This window comes from Aspergillus caelatus (genome assembly GCF_009193585.1).
Source record: "Aspergillus caelatus strain CBS 763.97 unplaced genomic scaffold BDV27scaffold_20, whole genome shotgun sequence".
Lineage (NCBI taxonomy): Eukaryota > Fungi > Ascomycota > Eurotiomycetes > Eurotiales > Aspergillaceae > Aspergillus > Aspergillus caelatus.
This window is the reverse complement of record NW_022475283.1, coordinates 120,535-145,433: the sequence shown is the minus strand read 5'-3', so window position 1 is coordinate 145,433 and position 24,899 is coordinate 120,535. Positions and strand designations below refer to the sequence as shown.

Below are 24,899 nucleotides of genomic sequence, written 5' to 3'. Positions count from 1 at the left end.
ACACGTCACTGTTCAGCTATTACCTACTCGTCTAGCCACGCCAACATAATCGCTAAGAAACTTTCCGCTTCGGGCATTGAGCTTATCGCGGGGGTTATAACCGTGGGATTGTCCAAGGCGAAAGGCGTTTTGCTTTATTAGGCTGCACGTTGTTTTATACGGGCTGGATCTACGGGTCAGGTGGTGATTGACTATCTGAGTCTTCGTCCCTCGTGTGGCTGCTATCGGTCTTGATTGAGTATTTGTTTCTGAGAATAATAAAGCCAATTTTGGGGCCCGCTGTGACTTGAATTCATCATGTTCCATTCGTCGGTAAGTTCGGCCTGTTGGCATGTCTATCTTTAAACAAGCTCTAGTTGGACCATGTCTATTTGGACACATGACATTAACGTTGCGGGACTGACACTTCTTTATAGAAGCCTTATTCGGCCGTATCGGTGCAGATTGAGGTCTTAACTAGTGAACAATATGATGTTGAAGACTCCAGTGGCATCGTTGATCTAATTGAAGCTGTAATGATTCAGGGCAGTGGCCCGACCGAAGCAAGTCGCGCCCTGCGTAAGAAGCTGTCAGTTATGTGCCCAACCAGTCTCGCATAGGCCCCGCTCCTAATTGCCTTCTAGTAAATATGGAAACTTGCACCGCCAACTAAGAGCTCTCACTATACTCGATTTCCTGATCCAAAATGCCGGAGATCGCTTTTTACGGGAATTTGCAGACGAGCCTCTACTGGAACGTTTGCGGATCGCTGCTACGGACCCCATTTCTGATCCTTTAGTCAAAGAAAAATGCAAGCAGCTCTTTGGACAATGGGCAGTATCCTACAAAAACACTCCCGGCATGGAGCGGGTGACAGGCCTCTACAGGCAATTACCGAAACGCAAACAGCCGGCCAATCAGGCCAAAGCGAAGGTTCTCCGCGAGTCTGGCACTTCTGACGAACCTCAAATGGGTCACACCGTATCTATCTCTGCGGGCAATGGCCCGGCTACAGTCCTAAGTGGCCCTAAACACAAGCATACTTCCAGCAAGTCACTCAAGAAGGAAAAGAAAGAGAAGAAAGTTCGAGACAAGAGCTTTAATCTTGAAAAGGAGAAGCCAGAGATCTTACAGACACTCGCCTCTGCATCCGTCGCTAGCACGAATCTCCTAAACGCACTAAAATTGGTCAACCGAGAAACACAACGGGTGAGCGAAGATGCAGAGGTCCTCAACCGGTTTGAAACGTGCAAGCAGCTCAGGCGTCAGGTTCTTCGTTACATCCAACACGTAGAGAGTGAGGAATTCCTGGGCAGTCTCATACATGCCAATGAGGAACTCGTTACCGCCCTTATGGCATTTGAAGTCTTAGACAAAAGCGTGGATTACGATAGCGATAGTGATCAGGATGTCCTAGAGTCTGGCTGGAGTCCTGACCGCGACGACCGTGATCTTCAAGAGTCATTCGCGGGGCTTGTTGTTAACCCCCCAAGGCCACCACGGCCTCCTCGACCGATGAGCATATCAATCCCCTCGTCGTCCAAGCAGCGCGTGTATAACAGTGATAGCGAGTCCGAAACCGAAGAAGACGATGATGAGGACAATCCATTCGGTGATCGCAACGCCATTCGTACCCCAAACAAGGAGATATCCCAACCTACCTGGTGAGCAAAATCGGTCCCTTCTGACTTTTCCTCACTAATGTCTTCAAGGAAAGAGGTTTAGAACCGACACTGCATGACTAAATATCTTTCGTCTTCTTCATCCTTTCTCTTTTTCCTTTTTTTTTCCCTTCCAAATTCTGATTGCAGACCTTTGCATTACATTTAACGGAGTTACGTGCCCGATGATAATGCACTATAGGTTGATCACGATGCGTTCTACTAGCCTGAAGTATAATTTATGACAGCTAGTGGTGATGATGATTATTATTATTATTATTTTTCTTTCTTTCTTTCTTTCTTTCTTTTGTATGCTTTGGCATGTACGACTAAGCATCAAGAATACTACTATACCAATAAAGTATTATTTCTTAAGACAAAACCCTTCATGGCCATAATTGTAGAGTCACTACCATAAAGAGGCAATATATCGGAACGGGAACGGTATTAGCCCGCACTCTGACTTCAAACATACTAAGCACTATGACTAACCGCCAGCCCCCTCACTGAGGTGGTTACCGCCTCAAGGGGCCTATTGATCGTTACCAAACACTCATGTGGAATTGACCACAAGGCCAGTCGGTGAATCCCAACCGAGCACTAGAATGTCTTCAACTCAGGTTACCTCAAGTCTCGCAGCAAATCCCCGAGATGCTCGGGAAACATCATTGTCGGAGCAAACACCGCTCCTTGCGGAACAAGCTCTCAATGCGACCCCAGAATCCCAGGAGCGCCAAGACCATACAGTACAGGAACCCACTACAAAAGAAGTGATCCTAATCTTGGGAAGTGTATGGGTGGGGGTATTCTTGGCTGCTTTAGGTATGCTTTGAACGTCGTACGTGGTCGAGGACGGAAAATAGCTGACTCTATTAGACACGACTGTTGTTGCCACACTAACTGGTCCTATTTCGTCCTCATTCCATTCATTCTCGCTCCTCTCATGGCTGGCAACCGGGTATCTCATTGCTAATGCCGCCTCTCAACCGCTGAGCGGACGGTTAACTGACATTTTCTCTCGACGTACCGGCCTGATATTCTCCAATGTCTTCTTCGCGGTTGGTAACTTGATATGCGGTTTGGCCAAAAGTGAGGGCGTCATTGTGTTAGGCCGTGTTATTGCAGGAATTGGTGGAGGTGGTATCCTTACGATTTCGGTGTTTGTCACCTCCGACTTGGTGCCTCTTAGGAAACGAGGGGTTTGGCAAGGGTTCGGTAACATCTGCTATGGAGCCGGAGGCGGACTGGGCGGCGTATTCGGGGGGTGGATCAATGACACGCTGGGATGGCGATGGGCTTTCCTAATTCAGGTCCCGTTTGTTGTAATCTCAGGCATCCTCGTTGCGGTCAAGTTGGATCTGCCCGTTAAGGAATCGGGAAAGGCCAAATTGAAGCGAGTTGATTTCCTTGGAGCGATCACGCTGGTCATCACACTCGTTCTCTTCCTTCTCGGGCTCAATACAGGTGGAAACCAGCTTCCATGGACACATCCACTGGTTCTCACAGCGTTTCCTCTCTCCGCCATGTTTCTAATGATTTTCGTTTACATTGAAGCGAATATCGCGTCCGAGCCTGTCATTCCCGTTCGGTTGCTTCTCAACCGGACTGTCTTTTCTGCTTGCCTTACGAACTGGTTGGTTGTCATGGCAGTATATGGGCTGATTTTCTACTTGCCACTCTTGTTCCAGGTCCAAGGCTCTTCAGCGACCGGCGCTGGCATAAAATTGATCCCCCAGGCAGTCGGAACGTCGCTAGGCTCGTTGGGGGCTGGGATACTCATGCGTGCAAGTGGGAGGTATAGTCTGTATAGCATGATATCTGTGTCACTCATCATCGTCTCCAACGCCCTCATCTGTACGTTGACCCTCAGTTCTCCTTCTTGGCAGCCTTTCATCTACTTCCTTCTCATGGGAGTTGCATATGGCGCCATTCTAACCATCACGCTCGTGGCGCTTGTTTCCGCCGTGGATCATGAGCACCACGCTGTGGTCACATCGGCGTCCTATGCTTTTCGCAGTACAGGAAGCACAATAGGTATCACCGTCGCTTCTGCGGTATTCCAGAACATTCTGAAGTCCGGACTTTGGTCACGGTTTGGCGACCGGGAAGATGCGAAGAGATTGATCCCACGAATCAGGGACAGTCTTGATGAACTCCAGAAACTCCCCGCCGACTGGAAACCTGGGGTGTTGGCAACATATATGGAGTCCTTACGAGCTGTGTTCCTCACTCTACTTGGACTCACTATCTTAGGGGCAGTGGTCAGTTTGGGTATGCGCGAGCACAAATTGCATACGAACCTGGCACGCGCCGAATCACCAGACGCAGACGCAGACGCAGAATAAGGAGGGGCAGTATGCATGATATTGAGTGGGTCAAATTGGGTATCACTGTATAACCCGAGTATGGAGAGAAAGTACATACTATCTACAACGGAAGAGCTCTGCTTTATAGATGTGACCTCTTTTGATATAAACCTAAAGAAAACCGTGATCACTGCCGCTACTACCTTACGTAGGTACTATCAGTATGTTTCCCTCAAAAGCCACTTCGGTGGTGTCAGAGAGACATCATTTATCCCATACCATTGAATCCCGGGAGCCAATTAGAACCCATTGAGTCAGGGGACGAACCTCAGGCCGGGGTGCAACCCACCGCCTTCCTCCACCAATCAACTTCAATGCCTTGCAAACGAGGCCGCCCGCCGCCAGTAGCCGTACTTCAAGTTCGTCAAATGATCGGATTCCATGACACTGTCAGCTCACTTTCCGGTTCAACCAACTCTCGATTTCCGATTTTTAAGGGAAAGGGACGGATTAGGTAGTGCTCTTTATCTCGCGGAATCTAATCCCCCCACTGACATTAACCCTAGTCCTGCCGAAGCGGAAGCCCAAATCACTTCCTAACTGGTGGCGTCGAGGTCCCATCGGTGCAGAAGGACGTGGCGGCGCCCACTCGAAGGAGCGGAGCTTCAAAAGACAAACCTGACGTTTCGAGATTGAACCAACTATATAACCACACCGCTTTTCGAACTTTTTCCTCTTGATCAGACCACCAATCCTGTAACACGTATCGCACCAAAACCGGACACTTGCATGGATCTCGCGCTACTTTTCGTTGTTGGAGGAGTGGTTGGGCGCAAGTGAAGTGATTTATTCTTGTATTACACGGCGGGTCAACTGGGCGAACCTCTGGTCAACTTTAATGCTCCTTTTTCCTTCCAATCTCCTATCGTCGCATTGACCAAAACGTTGGGTTTTTTTTCCCCCTAAACATCGCCAAACCAGCATATACCTTCACACTTGACGATACGCACCTCCATTCTCACAACCATCGACTCAACCGATCAAAATATCGATACCGGCACTCCCAAAACCTAGTTTTCTCGAGATTTATTTCTGCTATGACAGTTGACCTCCGGGCAAATCGCTCATTCAGTGCTGTCTCAAGTGCTGTCGCAAACGCTCCGTGGCCGACTGAAATGGAGGTTGATGGAAGCGGGGAAGTAGTTGAGAGCAAAGAGCGTTCTACCATTACATCGCACGAACTGCCGAATAATGATGTTGCCTCGCCGGCACGCCGCCGGAAACGCTTGCTGCTGTCTACAGAAAGCGCCTTCGTCGACAATGTGCTCTCGTCCCTTGTTCAACATCCTGACATCGAGTTACGACTGATTACAGACGAACCGTCCGCGCTTCTCTCCGGTGCGAATAAGGTTCCTCACTACATGGACACAGTAGATAGTCAGACTTTTGAGAAGAAAACTGGTGCTCGGAGGTGGCTGAAGGCTAAAGCTGCAGAACTCTGCGAATGGGCGGATATGCTGCTAGTTGCTCCCATAGACGCTGGAACGTTAGGATCGATGCTATATGGCCTGACGAACACATTGACACTTGCACTTCTCCGTGGATGGATATCCTCAAAACCTGTCGTCCTAATACCGGGCATGACTGTATCAGAATGGCATCACCCATTAAATGCTAGGCAGCTTCAGGAGGTAGACCAACATTGGCCTTGGGTTAGTGTGATAACGCCTGTTCTGATGAAATCCAATAACCCCGAGGAGCTCATCCAGCTTCCTTGGGGTGGCTTAGAGGAGCTTCATGAAACCATCGAAACAACCCTAGGCTTGTCTTTTTCTCAGTCTTTAACGGAACCCATTGAGTCGTCCGAAGCTTCGAAAGTTCCTTCGTTGGGAGAGAAAGCATCCCTAAATACGGCTACTACTACTTCACGACACGCCCCTCATCGGTCCGATAAGGGCGCACGATTGTTACCAATGGAACTGTGGTTGAATATTTTCGAGGACCACTTGCATGATTGGGAGATCGCCAAAGCAGTCGGTATCCCAACGAATCTTCCTGTTCCGAAGGAATGGCAAAGTCATCTGCTTAAGATGTCGGCCCCTGCCTCCCTTGAGTACACAATTCTTCGCGGCTCCTTCGCTGCGATCAAGAAACGTATTGACAGCTTGCCACGGTGGAAACCCATCTCCGATCTTGCCTGCCACCTGATCTTCAAATTTTCACGAACCGACATTCTTTCATACCTAACGGAGAACCACCTTGATCTCCTGTGGACAACCTCTCGCCTCACTAACTTACCATATCGTGCGTCGGCCATTTACGGAAACCCCAACATTCTAACTTGGTGGCGTGATGCCCCGGCCCTTCCTACCAAAGAATACATCGCCGATGCAATGGATGGTGCCTCTCGTGCCGGCTTCGTCAATGTCCTCGAATGGTGGCGTACCTCCGGCCTCGAACTCCGGTACACTGAGCGAGCCCTCGAGTCAGCCAGTGCGGAAGGCCGTGTGTCCGTTCTAGACTGGTGGAAGAAAACCTCCGCGAGCGCACCCCTATCGGATCCCATCCCTCTCAAAGTCGGTAAATCTGTCCTCCTAGCAGCACAATCAGGCCGCACAGCTTCCCTCGCCTGGTGGGACGCCTCAGGCATCCCTTACAGCCACGCCGAATCAGTTGCCCGTATCGCCAGCACACACGGCCACGTCCACGTGCTCGACTTCTGGTACCGACTTAAAGGTGCCAAGATGATCTTTGACTCGCAGGTCCTCGTCGGACCGACAAAGAACGGACACGACAACGTCCTTGAGTGGTGGCGACAGAGCGGTCTCCGCGTCGAGTTCAAGACGTGCGATATCGAAGAGGCCCTCGAAGATGCAGACCCCGTGTCCGGTGCCGAAGAAAGGGTTCGGCGGTGGTGGGCTCGCAATGGACTCAACCTTGGCGTGGGAACGAGTGAATGGATGAAAACGAAGGTGTTGTGATTGTACTTCTTAGGCTTCCCCTTTTTTCTCCTTCCGTTTGTATAATGACTTGATCGGCTTCCTATTGTTAGAAATACCCCCTATTTTGTTTTACGGATTACGGAGCATAACTGGTTACGCACTTGATTATATAAGTATAGCCCGCACTTTAAAATGAACTTGTCTATAAGGTTTGGAGTACTTTTACTCTGGCCATATTACCTGCGGAACATACATTAAGTACATGCGTAATGTCTCTGTGATCGTTGTGTTTAGAAATAGAACAGACATGCAGAAAACTTTGTATGTGAGTTCTCTAGGAGAATGCGATCTTTTATGCATGCTACCACAGTTCCATGTTAGAGCCAAATCTTGGTACAGTGACTTAACAGAGATTACCTGGCACGCTTAGAGTATACCACGCTCTTAATTGTACGAGGCTGACTTATGTTAACATGTCTACATATCTTATTACTGAAAAAAAAATATTCAGTGAATTTAGTGTGGAAATGCCGTAGGAAAACCCCGAAGTTTGCTTACTCTCGTAAACAAGATTGAGTCCATAAGGCCAAACAAGGGAATGGAAGTTCATGTTCACTTATGGGTTAGGAGATCAAGTTTTGACAATGTAGCTATTCCAACTATATTGCGATCCACACTTTGGACACATATAGTTTGAGCCAGCAGAAGATTCCAGCATCCACTTAAGCTTACAACTTGGACAGCGGTATTTCGTGACCCCGTTATTACCCGTTGGATGTTGAACAAGGTCGGCTGCGAAGCCCAGAACCTCCTCGAGTACCGTCCGAAAATCTTCATTCTCCAGCAGCTTGTCAAGATGTTCACGGGAAATACTCACAAGAATATCGCGAAGGCCCCTGTCTTCCTTGTGGGTACGTTGGTATGCCTCCGAGATGGCTATAGGATAGTCGTCCATATCCCAGCATGTCCTGGCGATGGTTTCGAACTTGTCCTTGGCCTTCTGCTTGAGCTGTGGAACCCCAAATTTGTCGGCAACTTGATATACGTTGATATTGAATAGCATGGGTGAAACGCGACCAAGGTCGCTACCGCTGCTGTCGTACTCGAATCCGTACATGAAATGGATCATTGCTTCTACGGCGCGCGGATCATCGCTACTGAGTTGAATCTTGTTGTCGACGGATTCCTACGTCTCATATTAGTCCCCGCTTACTGAGCGATGTGTCTGTAGCTCTTACCGTCCAATTCGCCTTGAACAACCGGGAAAAATACGCAGATTGCCCACAGACAATCAGTCGATGGACTTTGAATTCTTGGTCCGCTGTGCATATGGTCAGGTCGGAGAAGTCGGACGAGATGAAGAACCTATGCACTCGTTAAATTGTGGTCACTGAGAGCAAAGAAAAAGACTTACCTCTTGATACTAGCAGATAAATCACCGACCTCTTGATCAAAACCCTCTTTTTGACAAAGGCTGACCTCTTTCTGTTCACTACCCGCTGACCCTGAAGCCATTTCTGCTTGTTGATCGACCGCGTGAGAATCTAACCGAAACCGTTTCTTTTTGAACCCTTTCTTTGGCATGGGATCTGAGATAACCGGGGAAAGGGATCAAAGAACAAAGGGAAGGGAATCTCTCCATCTATGTGAGTGTAAGTGGGCGGCGCAGTCAACATGCGTTCCAGATTGGATCGGATCATGCTTTATGCAGCGAACCCATTCGCTGTAACCACGTCAGCCTTGTGTCTGGGTCCAGATGGCGAATCGCTGGCTATTTTACCCCGCCATGCTTGCAGCTATCTGGGACTGCTATACCTTTATGTTATGGACAAAGGTGTCTCTTGGAGTGATACCCTGTTCATTGGAGTGCCGTAGCGTTTGGTTGTAGTAGTCATGGGGGAGCTTGGAGATTCTATTGGTGGAGGGTATAGGGAATGTCGTCTTTCCGCGTAGTGTAGTAATAGAAGAGAATGATAGGTTCTCGAGGTCTTCTATGGTAGTATGACTCTATTTGATCAACCATGGGTTGTTAAGGTGGTGTGTTTATTGTGATGCTTGCAGTTGGATGGCTGTGGTGCGCTTGGAAGGAATGAGGATTCACCTACCTTTTTGGGAAGACTCAAGAAAGAACAGGGAATTTTTCATGTGGCTTACGGATTAAAACATTACAGAGTAGGTGCAAGAATAGGAGCATTAAAGTGGTGGACAATTGAGGAATGTGTAATTTGAAATATAGTAGGTAGCAAATCCCTAGTAATTAGTAGTAGACAATAGCTTTCATGAGAAGCTCCACTTCGGAGGTACTAGAAACAATCTTAGATCTCTCTCGAAGTTATTTCATCTTCTAAGTATGCAACAGCCCCTGGTAATCTACGTAATGCTCTTAGGAAAGGAGACGAACCTTCGTTAGTTATGTAAGTTCATGATCTAATCGAGGAAAAGGAGTAAATTACATCTCTGGTATTGTGGAGTACCGGCGAGTGCTTTTAAAATTGCACTTCTATATGGTCAGTTGGCCACCTCAGGCCATAGGAGATAGATTAGTATGTGAACTTGTAATCGACGTCGGCTAGTATACGCACCCCATACAAAGATCGGTATTATAATTACATTGAATCGATCAGGAGCAACCCCTGACATGCAGGATTAAGACCAGAAAAAATGACCATAGGAAAGTCCCCGACTTCATCAGGCAGTACTTTTATTACGGAGTCGATACCGATCCCCTTAAACGGAATTTAATTAGGACTAGCTAAGCTCCTCTCGGGAACCCCACAATTTTATAATAAGGACAATGGAGCCAACTAAATAAGCGCCGAGACTAGCTATACTATCGATTCATATCAACCCAAGGACCAAAGGGGAGTAATTGTCGCCAATAAATTGGATATTCTGACATCTCATTTTACAGTGATCCGATACCTCATCTGAATAAGTGATACAAGGATTCAAGGGACTCCCCCCGTCGGACAGGAAATTAATCATTTGAAACAACATGTCTGACGAACGTCTTGACTCGTAATCTGGCCGGGTCTCTTTCGGGAGAACGTTGGGCTTGATTAGCTCCAACACAGCCACTCTAAAATAGATGATCGACACCAGAGAACTGCAGTCTGTAGGACTAGAACAATCACCACAAATGAAACAGAGGGGTTAAATCGCAAACGGAGTGGGGCGGGCGTGGTCTTCTATCGTGGAGATGATGCAGTCGGCAAATGAAGTAGCAGAAAGGAGAGAAGCGAACGTCCCCCCCCCCCCAGTTTGAATCACAGCTGGACCAGACCAAAAGAAGAAAAGGGAAGGGAAAAATGGGAAAGGACGAAAAAGGATCCATGATCACGGACTCCGGTGCAGCGTCACGTGGGGGGAGTCCATCACAGTTACTTTATTAGTTGATTCCTGACGCTTATTATTCCATCTCTTATTTCTTAGCTGCTTCCCCTTCTCCTCTCCTCTTTTATTATCCTTCCCATCATCTTTGTCTTCCTTATAATCCTACGTCCCCTTCCACCGATCCTCCAGTGCCTGTCTCGCCATTACCGTGCGTGCAGTTATACTGTCGTCCGTCTTATTCTATATAACTTGACTAATCACCCTATCAACTCGTTTAAATCGTCACAATGGGTGGAGTTCGTAAGTTTCAGGGAGTATGTGCTTTGTGAACATGACATTGTTATTCTAACTGGAGCGCACAGCATTGAACACCTTCAAACAGATTAAGGAGAGCCTTAAATCTATCTTCAAGAGAAAGAAGAAGGGTGATAAGAACAACGCCCAGGCCGCGGAGCAAAAACCAGAAGATACCATTGCCGCTGGCGCTGGCGCAGCTACCACCGAAGCAACTACCACCCATGAAGCCCCGGCCACAGAATCGCAGGGTATGTCATATCGTATAGACCCTGTTACTCCGTTCCGTGATAGAAGGCTAATGATGCAGATGCAGCTCCTACAGCTACGGGCCCGCCACAATCGACGCCTGGCATCTCTCCGGGTACCTCGATACCAGAGCAAGGGCAACACAATGATCATGAAGTACCTACTCCAACACCATTGCCCCAGATTCCGCCCATAGAGACAACGGAATCTGCCGCTCCTGCAGAGACCCCGGCTGCCCAGCCAACTGCCGGCTTGGCTGTTGGAACGGCTCCTGAGCCCGCCAAACGTGAGTTTGTATAATGCGGCACTAGCCAGACCATGCTGACCATCATATACAGCCGAAGCGAAATAAGCCACTCGTTCTTCAATTCTGTTTCAGTCTTGTTCCGTTTCACCTCTCATACCCCAGCATTATTTGTGTCTTTGGTCCTGTACCCATGTTTGTCGGCCGTGTCACTCGTATAATACCCCCGGTTTCTTCTTCAGATCCTGGTTTCACTGAAAAATGTTTGTAATACAGGCCTTGTGCCGATCATCATTATCCTTCATGGTAGTTCTTGAACCGAACTGCGCCTTCATGGTGACTTAGTGTTAAATGGAATAAGAAAACCATTCATCTCATGTTCAACGCCCGATTCAAACAAGGGTATTGTGACCTATAGCAAAGACCATTGCGAAGCACATCACTGGGATTACATCAATCACTTCCCTGCGATGAAGCATCATCCTCTTCAATAGCGAGTGTATCCTGGCTTTGTCCCGAGGCCGCCGCCGCCGCTTTCATTTCTCTTGCCTTCTGTCTCCGCTTAATCTTCTTCTCCCGGTTCTTGCGATTCCGTTTCTCAGCGTCCGTTTCCTTTGCCCGCTCCGCCACTGCCAGGCGCTTGCGAAGCTGGAGCCGTCGCTTTTTGCCCGGCTTCTTCCGAGACTTAGGGTCTCTGATCTGAGGCCCGGCGATGAACACAGCGGTACTAGTGTCCTCTCGAGGCAGTTTCGTCTGGTGTCTTTTCCAATGAATCACACGCCACGGTAAGTGACATCCAGGCTGAGATATCCGTAATTAGCCTAAGCGTCAACCAATTGCCACTTATAGCGCATCGCACTAAAGATGTAAGAGGGGCAACATACCCAAGGAACCTTCGCCCACTCCCCCATTTGCTCTCCACTAACAGCGACCTCTTCAAATTGCTTCCTCCTCAGTGTAAGCTTCGGATCATCCTCCTTCGACCCAGAAAGCAACCCTGGAGTAGAAAAGTAATAATCCCATCCACGAAACGGCTTCACGAACCCCCCATCATCAGGACCCCTAGCTCCGGGCGTCGGAGATCGTAATCGAATCCGCAACTTCTGCATCCCTGCCGCCCCGACGTCATTCTTCTTTTCCTCTGTAGCAGCGGAGCCTGCATCTTGCGTAGCAGCAGCAGTAGAGTCCCGAACCGGCGCGCTGAAAAGTCGGAACTCGAATTCTTGCTCCTCTTCTTCCTCGTCTTTTACATTAGTGGCTTGGGCATCCGGTTGTTCCGGTTGTTGTTCGGGCTGAATCAAGGAATCAAGGTTCAACAATGCACCTAGTCGCTCATACCCATTGGTAAGGGTATCTTCAGGCTGAGGCGAGGGAGACCGTGATGACGACGGAGACAGAATTTCATTGCGCCGAACGCTGGTCCGATATACTATGTTAGCTGGTAATTCGTTTTGATGAGTATGCGGGGGTTAGGTTTCAGCTCCTTGGGATGAAAGGCAGACTCTGGACGTACCGTTTCGCGTTCGGCAGGTCGAACATCTCGAATATGTATATGTATCAATTAGTCGCAGTCGTTAAAGTGAGGATTTTGTTTCGGGGTATTTGGTGGTAGGCTGGATTCGGTCTTTGGTGAAGGAGTAATGGTCTAGTGTCGTCTAGGTGCTTTTGAGAAAATTGGATGAGATTGGAAAATGGCGGAGGGGTTGTTTCCACGGAGTTTGTGGTGGTGCGGCCACGGCCCGGAGGTTCCACTTCTCTCTACTAAACTAAAGGAACTATATCAATCTACCTATAAAAGCGTGATACTTTCTTTATTTCAGGAATGCTGAGTAGGATTTTGCGTTATTATGTGGTAGGTGTATGCTAGTAGGAGTGATTATGCTAATGCTGCTAGTTTTTTGGACAGCGACGTACTAATGTAGGACATGTTTGTACTACATGGTTGGGTTAAATTGTAGTTTCATTAACGTGCTTGAGAAGTATCTGGATCCTCAATCGTTCCATCGTCGCTTGCACATATAATAATCCTACCAATTCCCTAGAGATGATCACTAGACACAGCGACCGCCGTCGACCTACATGGAAATATTAGTACTGATCAAACAAGATGTTAAGCACCCAGTCCACTTACCTCTAAGTCCACCCCGGTGATAAACTCCGCCTCATCGCTTGCAAGAAAGCTGCAGGCATTGGCAACATCCGCCGGAGTACTAGGACGCCCTAACGGGACCGTAGATACAAACGCCGCCCGGTTTTCCTCCGTATCTGGTTTTCCAAGAAACAGATGTGTCCTGTATTGAACAACCCCATGAGTAACATGTACCTCCGGCGCATGAAAGCACAGCAAAACAGATGATGCTTACATTCCGGTACTCCCAACAACTGGACAAACGCAATTGAATCGGATCTTTTTCGGCCCATACTCAACAGCCATGGTCTTGGTAGCAATACTAACCGCCGCCTTGGAAGCATTATACCAAGTCAAGCCTGGGCGCGGCCGAAGCGCAGCGGTAGAAGAAACCTGAACAAAGCATCCGGGACGGTTATTCTGTTCGAAATACGGTACGATGACGTTGGCCGAGAGGTAGACCGACTTCACATTGACGCTCATGCACAGGTCAAAGTCGGCGTCTGTGACCTGGCCTGTGGGCTTATTGGAATAGGTTGCCCCAGCATTGTTGACTACGATGTCCAGCTGGCCGTATGTGTCCAGGGTTGTCTGGAGTAATGTTTGCCAGGATTCTCGGCTTGTTACGTCTGCGAAGACGAACTTGCTGTTAAGCTCAGCTGCGGCCTTTTCGCCGTTTTCTTTGGATATCTCTGCGACGATGACTTTGGCGCCTTCTTCGACGAACTTCTTTGCGATACCGTGGCCGAAGCCGGAGCCGGAGCCTGTTATGATAGCGACTTTACCTTCTAGACGTCCGGGCATGGTTGTCAGAGGACGTTAGAAAATACTGGGTTATCAAGTAAGTGGTAAGAATGATAATGATTGTTTGGTGATATCAGAAGATGGAAAGACGATGCTGATGTTAATTATTCATCATGGATGAGGGGGGTCAGGTTGTCTATACTGCGGGGTTTGTTGTAGTATCCATTGAATTCCATTGCCCAGGGGATCCTCGCCCATTTGTCCTATGACAGATCCTTGAATGAAGATCCCTTCCTGTGTCTACCAATCATACCCCACACAGGTCGTATTGAACTTAGAGTTAGAAGAGTACTACTAGTATATATTTGTTGAACTAGTACGTAGTTTCGTCTTTATTCAGTGAACCATGGCAGAGGAAATAACACCAATTGATGAAGCCAAGAATGCCAAACTCTTGCTGTCAATGAGATAACTCTCCCTTTTTGAAAAAAAAAGAAAAAATGAATGTGTGGCCCACATGGTTGACAATGCCCGATGCCTAAAGAGTATATTACTCTGCAGTATAAGGTTACAGTGGAATGGAGAGGCAGAAGAAATGAACGGAAAAGGCAAGGCAAATGACATCGGGAACGCACGGACCAACGTTATCGAATCCACCCGACCGGCCAAGGGAACTTCCGCAATCCCATTGATTCAAGTCATTCGCAGTTTCTCCAACAAAGATAAAAATTAATAAATCAAGGAAAATTCTCCGATTACTATTATCCACTTCAGCATCACCGGTTGGTGCCGTCGCTGCACTTCTGACTTCAGCATTCCACTCTTTTATCAACCCTGTTAATCTTCCTCGCGCTTTGCCCGCCGGTCTCAATTGAAAGCCATCGCCCTCCCGTAACCCCCCTCAAGCGCTTCCCGGTCTTGGATGTCTCGTGCCCCTTCGTTTCTCAACCGAGCCCCGTCGATATTGGTATAAATGGGTGTCTGTGCTTCGTGTCTGGGGGTTGGTCGCCGGGACAGTCAGGATGTAAGTCTGAGAAAGACTTGAAGCTTCGAACGATAGATCATGCGATATGGTGGTGGCTGGGCTGGTCGCAACTCCTCTTCATCGCTAACTAATGCGCTTACAGTCTGAGTCTTCCCAACGTCTCCTCGACGATGATATCTATCAGCCTGGCTATGGATATGGCGCGTTAAACAATTCTACCCAAGGCAACCACCCGGATACTGGATACTTGAAGCGTGAACGAGAAGCGCTCGAAGCTATCTGCCAACGGACGTCGGAGTAAGTCGGCTTCTTCCTTGATGGATACAACGCCAGCAGACAGACGGTAACTTGCGCACTATAATACTAACTATACGAAACAATGCAGTTCCGTCATCGATATCTGGTCCCTCCAGCCCCAACCTCATCTACAACCCCGAGCGACTCTCCATGGTCCCGTGTCCCCAGCTTCCTCTCGAGCCGGTACAAAAGACGATGTACCCGTAAGAGTAACCACCACTCCCCCAGCATCAGAGGCCGGATCTTCCGCCCAGAAGCCTGGCTCTCCGAAGCCAGGCGCCGTTCCAAAACACTGGGGTGAGGTGGTCATAAATCCGCGCAAGGGGAAATCGCAGCAGCTCGACGATAATGCCCGCGATGTGTTTGGTGTTCTGAAGGTTACTTAGTTCGGATTTGACAAGGGTCGATATGACGGTTGAATTCTGGGGGATTTTATTCGTTATTTTCGTTCTTCTCTCGCATAGGTCGCCGGTCGATGGTCGATGTCTTCCCCTCTTTCTTCTTGTCATGCACGGCCGCCGTGTCTTTGTTTCTTTCCTTTCTTTTCCATTTCTTCCCTGCCACCCTTCGCCCTAGAGATTCTGTTCTAATACCCTGACTGTATTTTCTGTTTCTTTTGTATGGTCTGTTTCTTTGCTTTGGTTTATGTTTGTTTCTCACTTGCTCTTTACGTTTCGTTTACATACAACAACACATGCACGATCTTTCATTGGTGTGAATATGTGAATTCCCTCTTTTGTTGATTCTTTTGGCTATGAAACCTCCCGTGTCACACTACTACGAAGGTGATAAATAAAATTTCCTATGATAGAGTCATGTTATATTATTTGCTATAAACTCGAAGAAGCATATGGACAGCACAAACAGATATTTCTGAGATGATATGCACAATCCGGGCGCGCAAACGTCTGCAAAAAACAGCCAGAATAGCACAATCGTTGTATTTAAGTAGATTGGGAAAAAGGGGAGATTTCCGGACTGCAGATGGTTCATCGACACCCAGAGTTCAGCGATGCGTTGTTCATCGGTCCAATCTTCGACTCAGTCTTTGCAGTCGCCGTATTCAGTTGCGCCATGAATGTCAGACCCCGACCCTGAAAACGCCATGACCCTGAACCCCATGAAATAGTGAATAGTCGAACAAGAAATGACAATGCCGATGCGAGGTAATCACGCTCACAATGTCAAATGCCGAATTCAGGAATACCCTCACGCAGACATAAATGTGGAAGAGGAGATAGAGAGAGCGGATTCATTTATACGTCGTCCATCGTACCAGCTGGTTCTTCCCCGCCGGATTCGTAGCTGCCCGCGGAACTTAGTTCATCTTCGGATTCTGTGTCTTCTCCAGCATCATCCACGGCCTCTTTGCTAGCATACTTTGCCACATATTCTGTGATTATGAGTACATGACGCATGTCCAATGTTTTCGGTGGATAACTTACCCTTCACCTTGGCCTCGTAACTCTTAGGTTCCCTCATCAGCATTGCGGCAGCTTCACCGTTTAATGGGTCCGATGGGTTTGGATAGCGCAGGAGTTGTGGAAGGAAGACCTCGAAGATGTTGATCATGTCGTACATTGGTGACCATGTTTGGTTGATAACATCCAGGCAAACTGATCCGGAACTAGAAAATAAAGATTAGTGTCTGCCTTTTGAGGAACGTGGAAAGTGTCTTACAGCTCATCGATGTTGGGGTGGAAGATCCGATTTACGAACCCGATACTAGGGCTCTTGTAGGGGTATTGGTCGGGTAACTCGACGTGAATCTTCCAGTGGCCACCGGAGAAAGGTGCTGTGTCGCTGTAAGTAAATGGACATAGGCGCAAGGGTATACATATACCTACTTTCCTCAGGACCCTTGAAGCGGACATAGAATTCTTGCCTGTCAAAGCCCTAATGTAAACAACTAGGCCCTAGAGCTCGATCTCAGGAGAATAGCGGGACATACACTAAATGCAATAGTTAGCCTAGGGAAATCCGGTGGCATAACACAAGAGACGCTTACTATTATCATTGACTAGGGTCACCTCATAGTCACTCATCAACCTAAGAAACCATCAGCACACCAAAATCTATAATCTTTGCCTTCGTCTTCTTTGTGATGTATGTGGTTATTCGTCAGGACTGCGCGGAGGGGAGGTGATAAGAAATAAGATCGGAAGGAACGCGTACATCCTGCTCAAGAGTTAGTTGTGGAACAACAGAAATCATTTGGAAGCATAACAGCATACTTCATGACCTATATTGAAGGGGGAAATGCATATGTTAGCTATCCTTCCTTGCTGAACTGTAACGCCTTATGCGCCCTAAGCGACTCACATCGGTCTCGATTCTCCGCTTTGGGCTACTCATTTTGAAAGGATTACTGGTCGAATTGACGCAATCTAGAAGTTGACGGCCCTGTAAGCGCGTAGCTAAGGTTTCAATATCGAATTGTTCAAGGCTGTCGTGATCGAAATAGTCCGCAAGGTTGACGCGGGGAAGTAAATGAACGAGCGGGGCAGATAGAATGGGAGATGTAGGACTTGGTCGACAGTATAAGTTGAGACCGGCAAGAAAAGGGGGTATGAGGAAGTGGTGATGGAAGAGAAATATATGAGCACGCGGTCAGAGAAAGCACAGACAGAGGGTGTATTTAAGGAGGGGAGACTGAAAGCGCAGAGTGGCAGCGGTACTTGTTAAGTAGTATGAGTGGTTGATCGATGATGGCACCATGAATGCCTGGACCCGCAGGCCGAAAATTGGTCAGTCACTCGCCGCCGGTCATGTGCCACGCCGCCGACCGCCAATGACTCAGCACGTTCTTCTGTACAGCATCGTATGTAGCGTACCTAAGGCACTAAGCATATGCCTGCATCATGTCGCCTGCAGACGATCAGGTAGCAAAGTCATCTGGCGAGTAAATCGGGTAGATTTCGCTATGCGTATAGCCCGAGACCGCGTCAATTAAGGCCAACAGTCAGTCACCCGTAGAAACCTTACTAGGTTTGGGTAAAAGTCCAATTACTATCCAACTCGGAGCACTATCATGATACTAACAGTACCTGTTTGGACTGCAGACTGTATTGGTTGGAAAACCAAACCAAATAGGGCTTATCCATGGTAGGAATGAATAGCGTATACCAAAAAGCACTAGTGGTGGGGAGTGACAGTATTATTGAAGGGAATCCAGCTAATGATCTGCAGGCTGCGAAACAGTCGATGGATCTCTTTTAGGGTTGACTCCGCAGGACATCACCGTTGTCGTGCTTTAATTGGACCAATCCGAGTGATAATTGCCTGAGGCGTCCGACGTCATTTGGGTCCCCATTGAGACAACATCAACATTTATCGCCGTCACCGCTACTGTATCGCCTTCTATTTCACCTTCCCCTTCCGTATTCTACCGTTTTTGACGGAAGGCTCCACTAATCAATTCGACCTGTGGTCCGTCCTTGTCCTTAGCTTTTCATCAAAATGGACCCCTCATCTTCCCAACACCCCTCTCAGGACTCCCCAAGACTGACCCAGAATTTGTCCGCCGGTTCGCGAGCGAGTCTGAGCCATCGACCAGCCAGTCGGAAGCAAAGCTCAGACTCAACATCCAATAATAAGAATGCCCCAATTCCAGATGATGAGCATGGGGCAGATATGCCCCTGACCATGTCCGCTTCGGTCGTGCTAACCAGCCTACCGCGTGATGCCCATCAAGCGCTGGCAGATGCCGAGGCCGTTGATAAGGGGAAAGGTAAGCGTAGCCCAGTTGATAAGCATAACTCTTCTCTTTCTGCAATCAATGATCTTATAATACTTGGGTTTTACCTGTCTTTTTGAAATTTCTATCTACTGCTATACCAAGGCTTTGTAAACGAGTTTAGCCACCTCTAACACTCTTAACAGTTACTGTCCGCTTCCAACCTCTGGCTTCAGCACCCATACTGAAAAACAAGGTTTTCAAGATCAGTGCCTCCCAGAAATTTGAGACTGTTGTCAAGTTCCTCAGAAAGAAGTTAGATTGCAAGGAGACGGACTCTGTTTTCTGTTATATTAATAGCGTCTTTGCGCCGGGGCTGGATGAGGGTGTCGGGGGCTTGTGGAGAGTAAGTATACGATGTTCTTTGTTTTGAATCGTTATTTTATCTTCGATGGCTTTTTCGTTGGCTAACTTGGTTTGTAACAGTGTTTTAAGGTTGATGATCAGTTGATTGTCTCCTACTCCATGACGCCTGCGTTTGGGTGACGAGTTGTAATGGTTCTTGCCAACTCACTGGATTACAGATATATCTAATCCAACAAACACATTTTATGCAAAATAAAGCTGACTGGCATTGAAGCTTTTCGAAAATTGAGCGAGAACATAGAGAACAGCCAGCTGGGTTCTCCCACAACCAAACAATCATGACAATATTGATGAGGTATCACAAAAACCATGCCGGACATGAGAAATGCAAGCTAGGATGCTTCAACATGAGGAACAAATGCAAGAACATAATCCAAAAGTAGACAGAAACGAAGGTAGGATCATGATTTATTGATCCAGCTTGTCAACCTTTTTTTCAAACTCCGCCAGCTCCTCCTTGGGAATGGGATAGGTGTACTCTTCCGAAGGATACGCCCGGGATTTTACTTCCTCCCGATATTGCTGGATACCTTTGAATGCTTCACCCCAGACGTCGGCGTACTTTTTAACAAACTTTGGGAGGAATCGGCCAGGAGGGAAATTGCCGGTCATATCAATCTGAACCAGAACTTGTCCGGAGCAGCCATTGCCGGCACCGATACCAATTGTTGGGACGCGAAGCTTCTTCGTAATAATTGCAGCAATCTCAGCAGGCACAGCCTCTAGAACTATCATGAAGGCACCAGCTTCCTGCACAGCCATGGCATCTTTCAGCAGTTTGAGAGCCCCGGCAGTAGATTTTCCTTGAACTCTGAACCCCCCAAGTGCATTCTGGCGTTGAGGAGTGAGGCCAATGTGACCGACAACGGGGATTCCGGCCTGCGTAATGCGTTTGATTGTCGGCGCCATCTCCGCACCCCCTTCAAGCTTAATACCCTGCATACGTCCCTCCTTGATGATCCGAATAGCCGATTGAAGACCCTGCTCTGGCGACACCTCATACGAACCCATGGGAAGATCGGCGATCTAAATAGCCACACAAAACTGTCAGTCAATAACGAAGCCTTGATGGGAGATCCCAAATCACGAACCGTGAAAGCACTCTTAGCAGCCCGCGCCACACTCCTGCAATGCAGCAGCATCTCTTCCATAACCACTTCACTAGTATCCTCCATACCCAGGGCCACCATAGCCAAGCTGTCCCCAACCAGAATCATCTCCATCCCAGCAGCCTCCGCAACATACCCACTCGGAAAGTCATGGGCAGTAAGCATGGTAATCGGCTCTCCCTTTTTGTGTAGATTCCGTAATGTCTGCAACGTCACCTTCTTCCTGGGATTCGTCGGCGTAGCGCCCATCGGCGAATGAGAACTGTGTCGAACTGAATGAGCACATTGCGACGGGCCACGACTAATCGAACTGTTCACAGCGGCCAAAAAAGGCCTAATCATGGAAGTATGCGTCGATCGAGACACAAGGCTCCTAGAGGCAGACCGCAACGGCAGCATCAATTGAGCTGCAACTCTAGAAGACGCCATGATAGCAAATAATATTTGTACAAGCGGAATCCGGTATGTGTCAATTGAGGACGGAAGACTGACACAAGGGCGAAGGTCCAAGATCGAAACTAATTCACAAAGAGGCAAGGAAAGTAAGGATGGATCCCAAAGGCGGCAAGGCCAATGCCGATTAAGTGTACGAGAGGAAAGAAGACGAATGGCGTCACTACCCGTCAGAAGGGTTACTATAAAAAACAAAGATTTTTGCCTCCACTCTATGTAATATCATGTATGTACTCCTGTTCTGAGAAGTAGCGGTTCAATGATCAATTAGAAACATGAAAAGTCTTCAATGTGAATGTTTACATCCCTCTCCAGCGGTTCCTTTCACCGAGGTCCGCAGTTTATATAAAGAAAGACGTGCTGGTTTATGCAGCGTAGTCCGCAGAATCCCCAGACTTTTGTTCCTTTCTGCCGGATGTTAGGGCTACGGTTAAGTTTTCGCTGGGTCTTTGTCAAGCTCGGTGACGTATTCCCAGTGCCGATTGGCTGGTGCGTGCAGACTCCGTTTATTCTTCCGCCGGACAATCCACTTCTTCCGGACCGAGTTTCACGGTTGGCCGAGGCTGTTCGAAGCGTAGGGTTTGAATGTTTTGTGATCTTTAAACTACAGAACGTACGCAGGTCTCAAGGCATCAACTTGAATAGAATGTAAATTTATTCATGGACCTGAGGTCCGCATAAGTCCAACATTTTTGGTCAGTTCTAGCTTGGTCGAGCACTAAATAGAAGTATTAGGCTATGCCAGCTACCAATACTCACGAGAAAAGAAAACTCCACCCCCAACCCAGGGCATTCGAGCCTTAAGTCATGCAACCCCATGAACACATCCACCCATGAGTTTAATCAACAAACGAACAAAGGAAAAGGGTGTATAGAGAAGAAGGTTCGAAAAATTAATGAACCAAATGCATACCAATGCAATATTTCCTTCCAAGAGAGCATGACGTCTCTCAATGCGATGCATGTACTAAATGGTGAATGCTTTCAAAAAGAAACTCCGTGTCACCTATCTCCACGCCAGTCACTCCTATAGAAACTTTTTTTTTTTTCCGTTTTCTTCTTTTTTTTTCCTTCTTTACCCTTTGTTGTCATGGTTTCCAGAAGGGTCGCTGGCAAGGCCGTTAGCTGTTGTTCGTCATCAAGTCCATAGGACAACAAGGATAATGCAGGTGACAATCCAAGGACGCCGGCCAAGTGATCAATGCAATCGACAATAAGGTACAATAGACAGAAAGTTGCAAGAAAGTGTTGATGGAAAAGGAAACCCAGTACGGGTGTAAAAATGGAGAATGAGTGACGTGAAGCCAATGGCAGCCAATGGCCGTCGCTGGTCGCAAAAGCAAGTGATATGAGGGCAAAATGCATATACACTACTGCTATCGAGACCCGAAATTCCAAGCGCTCAGGTGGCTTCCGCATAACCATCATTATTCAGTGTCACAGAACCAAGATAATAATGCAAGAAGCGGATTAAACGTGGCCGGGAACCCAGCAGGGTTGCTTTGTACGCATACTTTGTTTCGGTTTGTAGAAGCCTAAGCATAGTGCAAAAAAAATGCTAAACGTACTCATATTCATCCTTGAGTGGGCGCTGTAGCTGGAAGAGTAGCGAGTCTAGTTCTGCCCAATTTGCGCTGTTGGTCGCGAACTTGCGGTGTTTTCTTGTCATAACATGCTGCAACAGAAGTTAATACCTCGCTTCCGTTCACCCTTTGTATTAGCGGCTCACCTCTTCGAAATCGTCAAACTTATCCCTGCAATTTTCGCAATAGCCTGGTTTTGGGTCCCTCCTTCTCTCCTTTTTCTTTTGACAGGTGCCTTTTCGTATGCTGTTTCGCCGTTTTCCAGCATCATTGCTCTCCGATTGGGTGGTTTCCTCCTCAATGACGTTCCCAAGCTTCTCAGGCGGGTCTAACGTGCCCTGCCGATTGCCCTGAGTCTTCGTCATCTTCAGCGCCGCCGTAGCATCTGTAGTCCGGTACGACGAAGGGCCCGTGCCAGCAGAGTATCCCCCATTGCTCTTTTCGAGGACTTTTCTCTTTAGCTCATGGACCTCTTTGCTTATGCCAGCTTTTGCACCAGGCGCTGCGGCAGTAGAGGACACCATCTGGGAACGGATAGCAGAAGTGATATTTGATGGTTGCATGCCCGACGCCGCGGGTTCACGACCACCAGTATAAAATCCTCCACCATGATTTAGCTGCGGAGGAACAAAACTTTCAGAGCTTTTCTTCGGGGATAACGGTCGGGTTGGCTGCATCTCCTGCATTTCCGGCTGTTTAGGCTGAGATACAGCCTCCTCATCAACATCTTGAGGGATATACTCTTTTTTAGGTACGCGATCAGTTGCTTTCTCAATAGCATATTTGGTAACATTTGTTCTTTGAACCTGAGCCTCTTGGATAGGGGCAACCTTTGAAGCAGCCTTTTTCTTCTCTTGTTGACGCGCCCGCTGCCTTTCTAGCTCTTTCTTTGTAGGAGGTTCATCGATAAAGGGACATTTCCCCAGCGGAGCACTTCTGAATTGTGGCCAGATACCGTCTTGTCGTCTTACAACTTTCGGATACTCGCGAACCATAACAGGCCTTGTCTTCTCATCCATATCATGAACATAGACAAATGGGCCTTTGAACATGACCAGATCCTTCAATACGGAGAGAGGGTTACGGTCAGAGGATCCGTTAAGCTCATTCTGAAGAACTTGCGAAAGGTCTGCCTCGCCTCTACCCCTAGAATGCCCACCACCGACATGGCTGTTTCGGGTCGAATGGCCACTATTACCACCAATGTCTCCATCATTGATCGTGGCAATCATCCGTTGAAGTTTCTCAATAGCCCATATTTTCATTCCCATCTGGCGAGCCCTATGTAAGACATCCATATTGCTATGCTCACGCCGCGCGTCATTCTTGAGCGACATATGTAGGTGCGCATCAGGGTTTTTCTCGAGTAATGACGGGTTTACCGTCTGCAGGGTGCCATCTCCAGCAACTTGATCGACCGATTCCGTATTGATCTCTGCCGGGCTCGCCACATCGGTTTCTGGAGGGATAGGGCGCGACGTGACAACATGTGTTACTAGACGCGAAAAGAATTTCTCCTCACGCTACGTATTTTTGTTAGCATTATGGAAATAACCGTAGACAGGATGATTGGGTCCAGTGACGGCCTCAGGACATTCCCTCTCATGAGGGTAGTCCAAAGCCTAGCCACTATACCCAGGGAACATCCTAAATCGACTTACAGCTCCCAATGCAAGGACTTGTCGCGAGCATTTGCTGCGCAGATCCTCAGGAATACTATCAAAATAAAAGACAAATTGGGGGAAAGCCTTCCGATAATGCCTCTGCCATTGCCGTATAGAATCAATGGTTTCCGCCGATGGTCTTTCGTGCCGAGTCCCTCTAAGCTGAGATTGTCTTTCTTTATCCCTCACAGCGACCAGTTTTCTCTCAAAAGCACTTGGTTGGGTATTGTTCGTACGACGTGTGAAGAGCTTGGAATCTGCGTTCTGGAAAGTAGCAGGTCTGGTACGGGTTGGTGAACGACTATCGCCTTCTACCCCGTCAATTACCTGCTTCTTGGGTGGTGGCTGGCCGTAAGGGATATCGACTGGTGCATTTGTGGTTCGAGGGCGTTTGGCAGGCACGAGGCCTGCCCTATGGGGGGAGTTAGTAGCATTCGGCACGTTTGCGAGTGGTCGGCGACTCGACATGTTCAGGGAGGTCTGAGGCGAAGGGGGTATAAATACTGCTGCCATATGGTAATAATACACAAAGCAGAGTAAGAGTTGGTTAGCTGTTGGCGAAGACGCCTGCAAAAGAGGGGTACTCCAGGCCGAGCACGCGATGTACTACACGTCTCGAAGGTTAAATCACAAAGACGCCATTGTTCACACGCGATAAGTTGGCAATGAGGTAGGGAGCGTGGTAGTTGAAGGTCAAAGACAAGACGCAGACCTGTTTCCTCTTCGAGGAGGTGATTAACAGGTACGGTCAGGTCAAAGGGACTTGGGAGGGTGGAGTGGAGGTTCGAGGTGAAAAGAGGCTGTAAGTGATGGAAGTGGAAGAAGA

The 24,899-nt window shown here is 48.1% G+C and overlaps 12 protein-coding genes across 12 annotated transcripts; 6 read left to right on the top strand and 6 right to left on the bottom strand.

The window, feature by feature from the left end:
• Positions 1 to 106: 106 nt before the first annotated feature.
• Positions 107 to 1,793, top strand: BDV27DRAFT_36741 (LSB5 family protein). Its single transcript, XM_032076446.1, has 4 exons — positions 107 to 312; positions 417 to 568; positions 624 to 1,643; positions 1,692 to 1,793. Exons 1-4 carry the CDS (start codon positions 298 to 300, stop codon positions 1,702 to 1,704), a joined length of 1,200 nt encoding a protein of 399 aa, XP_031931720.1. The 5' UTR covers positions 107 to 297; the 3' UTR covers positions 1,705 to 1,793.
• Positions 1,794 to 1,919: 126 nt separating this feature from the next.
• On the top strand, positions 1,920 to 4,118 carry BDV27DRAFT_122082 (major facilitator superfamily domain-containing protein). Its single transcript, XM_032065534.1, has 2 exons — positions 1,920 to 2,462; positions 2,517 to 4,118. The coding sequence occupies exons 1-2, from the start codon at positions 2,246 to 2,248 to the stop codon at positions 3,983 to 3,985; spliced, it is 1,686 nt and encodes a 561-aa protein (XP_031931719.1). The 5' UTR covers positions 1,920 to 2,245; the 3' UTR covers positions 3,986 to 4,118.
• Positions 4,119 to 4,795: 677 nt separating this feature from the next.
• On the top strand, positions 4,796 to 7,009 carry BDV27DRAFT_36727 (uncharacterized protein). Its single transcript, XM_032076445.1, has one exon. The coding sequence runs from the start codon at positions 5,044 to 5,046 to the stop codon at positions 6,925 to 6,927; it is 1,884 nt and encodes a 627-aa protein (XP_031931718.1). The 5' UTR covers positions 4,796 to 5,043; the 3' UTR covers positions 6,928 to 7,009.
• Positions 7,010 to 7,519: 510 nt separating this feature from the next.
• BDV27DRAFT_153834 (BTB/POZ protein) lies at positions 7,520 to 8,403 on the bottom strand (the record flags this gene model as incomplete). The annotated part of the gene is made up of 3 exons (XM_032071864.1): positions 7,520 to 8,074; positions 8,127 to 8,253; positions 8,303 to 8,403. 3 exons carry the CDS (start codon positions 8,401 to 8,403, stop codon positions 7,520 to 7,522), a joined length of 783 nt encoding a protein of 260 aa, XP_031931717.1.
• Positions 8,404 to 10,508: 2,105 nt separating this feature from the next.
• On the top strand, positions 10,509 to 11,116 carry BDV27DRAFT_153833 (uncharacterized protein; the record flags this gene model as incomplete). Its single annotated transcript, XM_032071863.1, has 4 exons — positions 10,509 to 10,521; positions 10,584 to 10,766; positions 10,826 to 11,050; positions 11,103 to 11,116. 4 exons carry the CDS (start codon positions 10,509 to 10,511, stop codon positions 11,114 to 11,116), a joined length of 435 nt encoding a protein of 144 aa, XP_031931716.1.
• Positions 11,117 to 11,189: 73 nt separating this feature from the next.
• Positions 11,190 to 12,632, bottom strand: BDV27DRAFT_36718 (DUF2011 domain-containing protein). The gene is made up of 3 exons (XM_032076444.1): positions 12,522 to 12,632; positions 11,893 to 12,424; positions 11,190 to 11,809 (listed from the first exon to the last, which is right to left on the bottom strand). The coding sequence occupies exons 1-3, from the start codon at positions 12,545 to 12,547 to the stop codon at positions 11,462 to 11,464; spliced, it is 906 nt and encodes a 301-aa protein (XP_031931715.1). The 5' UTR covers positions 12,548 to 12,632; the 3' UTR covers positions 11,190 to 11,461.
• A 168-nt stretch (positions 12,633 to 12,800) lies between these two features.
• Positions 12,801 to 14,095, bottom strand: BDV27DRAFT_122075 (oxidoreductase, short-chain dehydrogenase/reductase family). The gene is made up of 3 exons (XM_032065533.1): positions 13,372 to 14,095; positions 13,140 to 13,299; positions 12,801 to 13,083 (listed from the first exon to the last, which is right to left on the bottom strand). The coding sequence occupies exons 1-3, from the start codon at positions 13,938 to 13,940 to the stop codon at positions 13,060 to 13,062; spliced, it is 753 nt and encodes a 250-aa protein (XP_031931714.1). The 5' UTR covers positions 13,941 to 14,095; the 3' UTR covers positions 12,801 to 13,059.
• A 344-nt stretch (positions 14,096 to 14,439) lies between these two features.
• BDV27DRAFT_122074 (LAMTOR1/MEH1 family protein) lies at positions 14,440 to 15,957 on the top strand. The gene is made up of 3 exons (XM_032065532.1): positions 14,440 to 14,904; positions 15,008 to 15,162; positions 15,251 to 15,957. Exons 1-3 carry the CDS (start codon positions 14,854 to 14,856, stop codon positions 15,546 to 15,548), a joined length of 504 nt encoding a protein of 167 aa, XP_031931713.1. The 5' UTR covers positions 14,440 to 14,853; the 3' UTR covers positions 15,549 to 15,957.
• BDV27DRAFT_122069 (E2 ubiquitin-conjugating protein UBC8) lies at positions 15,958 to 17,859 on the bottom strand. The gene is made up of 7 exons (XM_032065531.1): positions 17,485 to 17,859; positions 17,397 to 17,404; positions 17,171 to 17,340; positions 17,010 to 17,048; positions 16,843 to 16,957; positions 16,608 to 16,789; positions 15,958 to 16,555 (listed from the first exon to the last, which is right to left on the bottom strand). Exons 3-7 carry the CDS (start codon positions 17,205 to 17,207, stop codon positions 16,419 to 16,421), a joined length of 510 nt encoding a protein of 169 aa, XP_031931712.1. The 5' UTR covers positions 17,208 to 17,340; positions 17,397 to 17,404; positions 17,485 to 17,859; the 3' UTR covers positions 15,958 to 16,418.
• A 762-nt stretch (positions 17,860 to 18,621) lies between these two features.
• On the top strand, positions 18,622 to 19,384 carry BDV27DRAFT_153828 (ubiquitin-like protein ATG12; the record flags this gene model as incomplete). The annotated part of the gene is made up of 3 exons (XM_032071862.1): positions 18,622 to 18,892; positions 19,045 to 19,244; positions 19,325 to 19,384. 3 exons carry the CDS (start codon positions 18,622 to 18,624, stop codon positions 19,382 to 19,384), a joined length of 531 nt encoding a protein of 176 aa, XP_031931711.1.
• On the bottom strand, positions 19,333 to 21,100 carry BDV27DRAFT_36653 (3-methyl-2-oxobutanoate hydroxymethyltransferase ECM31). Its single transcript, XM_032076443.1, has 2 exons — positions 20,356 to 21,100; positions 19,333 to 20,290 (listed from the first exon to the last, which is right to left on the bottom strand). Exons 1-2 carry the CDS (start codon positions 20,800 to 20,802, stop codon positions 19,673 to 19,675), a joined length of 1,065 nt encoding a protein of 354 aa, XP_031931710.1. The 5' UTR covers positions 20,803 to 21,100; the 3' UTR covers positions 19,333 to 19,672.
• A 365-nt stretch (positions 21,101 to 21,465) lies between these two features.
• On the bottom strand, positions 21,466 to 24,867 carry BDV27DRAFT_122061 (protein serine/threonine kinase activating protein nimO). The gene is made up of 4 exons (XM_032065530.1): positions 24,071 to 24,867; positions 22,556 to 23,932; positions 22,395 to 22,501; positions 21,466 to 21,935 (listed from the first exon to the last, which is right to left on the bottom strand). Exons 1-4 carry the CDS (start codon positions 24,584 to 24,586, stop codon positions 21,902 to 21,904), a joined length of 2,034 nt encoding a protein of 677 aa, XP_031931709.1. The 5' UTR covers positions 24,587 to 24,867; the 3' UTR covers positions 21,466 to 21,901.
• Between the last annotated feature and the right edge of the window lie 32 nt (positions 24,868 to 24,899).

Excerpts from the sequence above, each read along its gene's own strand:
- BDV27DRAFT_36741 (XM_032076446.1), top strand. Across the intron at positions 569-623 it reads CGCGCCCTGCGTAAGAAGCT|TAAATATGGAAACTTGCACC; the intron begins GTCAGTTATGTG and ends ATTGCCTTCTAG.
- BDV27DRAFT_122082 (XM_032065534.1), top strand. The coding sequence starts at position 2,246 with ATGTCTTCAACTCAGGTTACCTCAAGTCTCGCAGCAAATCCCCGAGAT. Across the intron at positions 2,463-2,516 it reads GGTATTCTTGGCTGCTTTAG|ACACGACTGTTGTTGCCACA; the intron begins GTATGCTTTGAA and ends TGACTCTATTAG.
- BDV27DRAFT_36727 (XM_032076445.1), top strand. The coding sequence starts at position 5,044 with ATGACAGTTGACCTCCGGGCAAATCGCTCATTCAGTGCTGTCTCAAGT.
- BDV27DRAFT_36718 (XM_032076444.1), bottom strand. The coding sequence starts at position 12,547 with ATGTTCGACCTGCCGAACGCGAAACG. Across the intron at positions 12,425-12,521 it reads GACCTGCCGAACGCGAAACG|CGTTCGGCGCAATGAAATTC; the intron begins GTACGTCCAGAG and ends ATATCGGACCAG. Across the intron at positions 11,810-11,892 it reads AGTGGGCGAAGGTTCCTTGG|CCTGGATGTCACTTACCGTG; the intron begins GTATGTTGCCCC and ends CGGATATCTCAG.
- BDV27DRAFT_122075 (XM_032065533.1), bottom strand. The coding sequence starts at position 13,940 with ATGCCCGGACGTCTAGAAGGTAAAGTCGCTATCATAACAGGCTCCGGC. Across the intron at positions 13,300-13,371 it reads GTTGTTGGGAGTACCGGAAT|GACACATCTGTTTCTTGGAA; the intron begins GTAAGCATCATC and ends TGTTCAATACAG. Across the intron at positions 13,084-13,139 it reads TCACCGGGGTGGACTTAGAG|GTCGACGGCGGTCGCTGTGT; the intron begins GTAAGTGGACTG and ends ATTTCCATGTAG.
- BDV27DRAFT_122074 (XM_032065532.1), top strand. The coding sequence starts at position 14,854 with ATGGGTGTCTGTGCTTCGTGTCTGGGGGTTGGTCGCCGGGACAGTCAG. Across the intron at positions 14,905-15,007 it reads GTCGCCGGGACAGTCAGGAT|TCTGAGTCTTCCCAACGTCT; the intron begins GTAAGTCTGAGA and ends ATGCGCTTACAG. Across the intron at positions 15,163-15,250 it reads ATCTGCCAACGGACGTCGGA|TTCCGTCATCGATATCTGGT; the intron begins GTAAGTCGGCTT and ends GAAACAATGCAG.
- BDV27DRAFT_122069 (XM_032065531.1), bottom strand. The coding sequence starts at position 17,207 with ATGAGTGACTATGAGGTGACCCTAGTCAATGATAATA. Across the intron at positions 17,049-17,170 it reads GACCCTAGTCAATGATAATA|GGCAAGAATTCTATGTCCGC; the intron begins GTAAGCGTCTCT and ends AGGGCTTTGACA. Across the intron at positions 16,556-16,607 it reads TTACGAGGCCAAGGTGAAGG|AATATGTGGCAAAGTATGCT; the intron begins GTAAGTTATCCA and ends TCATAATCACAG.
- BDV27DRAFT_36653 (XM_032076443.1), bottom strand. The coding sequence starts at position 20,802 with ATGGCGTCTTCTAGAGTTGCAGCTCAATTGATGCTGCCGTTGCGGTCT. Across the intron at positions 20,291-20,355 it reads CTGCTAAGAGTGCTTTCACG|ATCGCCGATCTTCCCATGGG; the intron begins GTTCGTGATTTG and ends GTGGCTATTTAG.
- BDV27DRAFT_122061 (XM_032065530.1), bottom strand. The coding sequence starts at position 24,586 with ATGGCAGCAGTATTTATACCCCCTTCGCCTCAGACCTCCCTGAACATG. Across the intron at positions 23,933-24,070 it reads AAGTCCTTGCATTGGGAGCT|CGTGAGGAGAAATTCTTTTC; the intron begins GTAAGTCGATTT and ends AAAAATACGTAG. Across the intron at positions 21,936-22,394 it reads CCACTCAAGGATGAATATGA|CGACCCTTCTGGAAACCATG; the intron begins GTACGTTTAGCA and ends CGGCCTTGCCAG.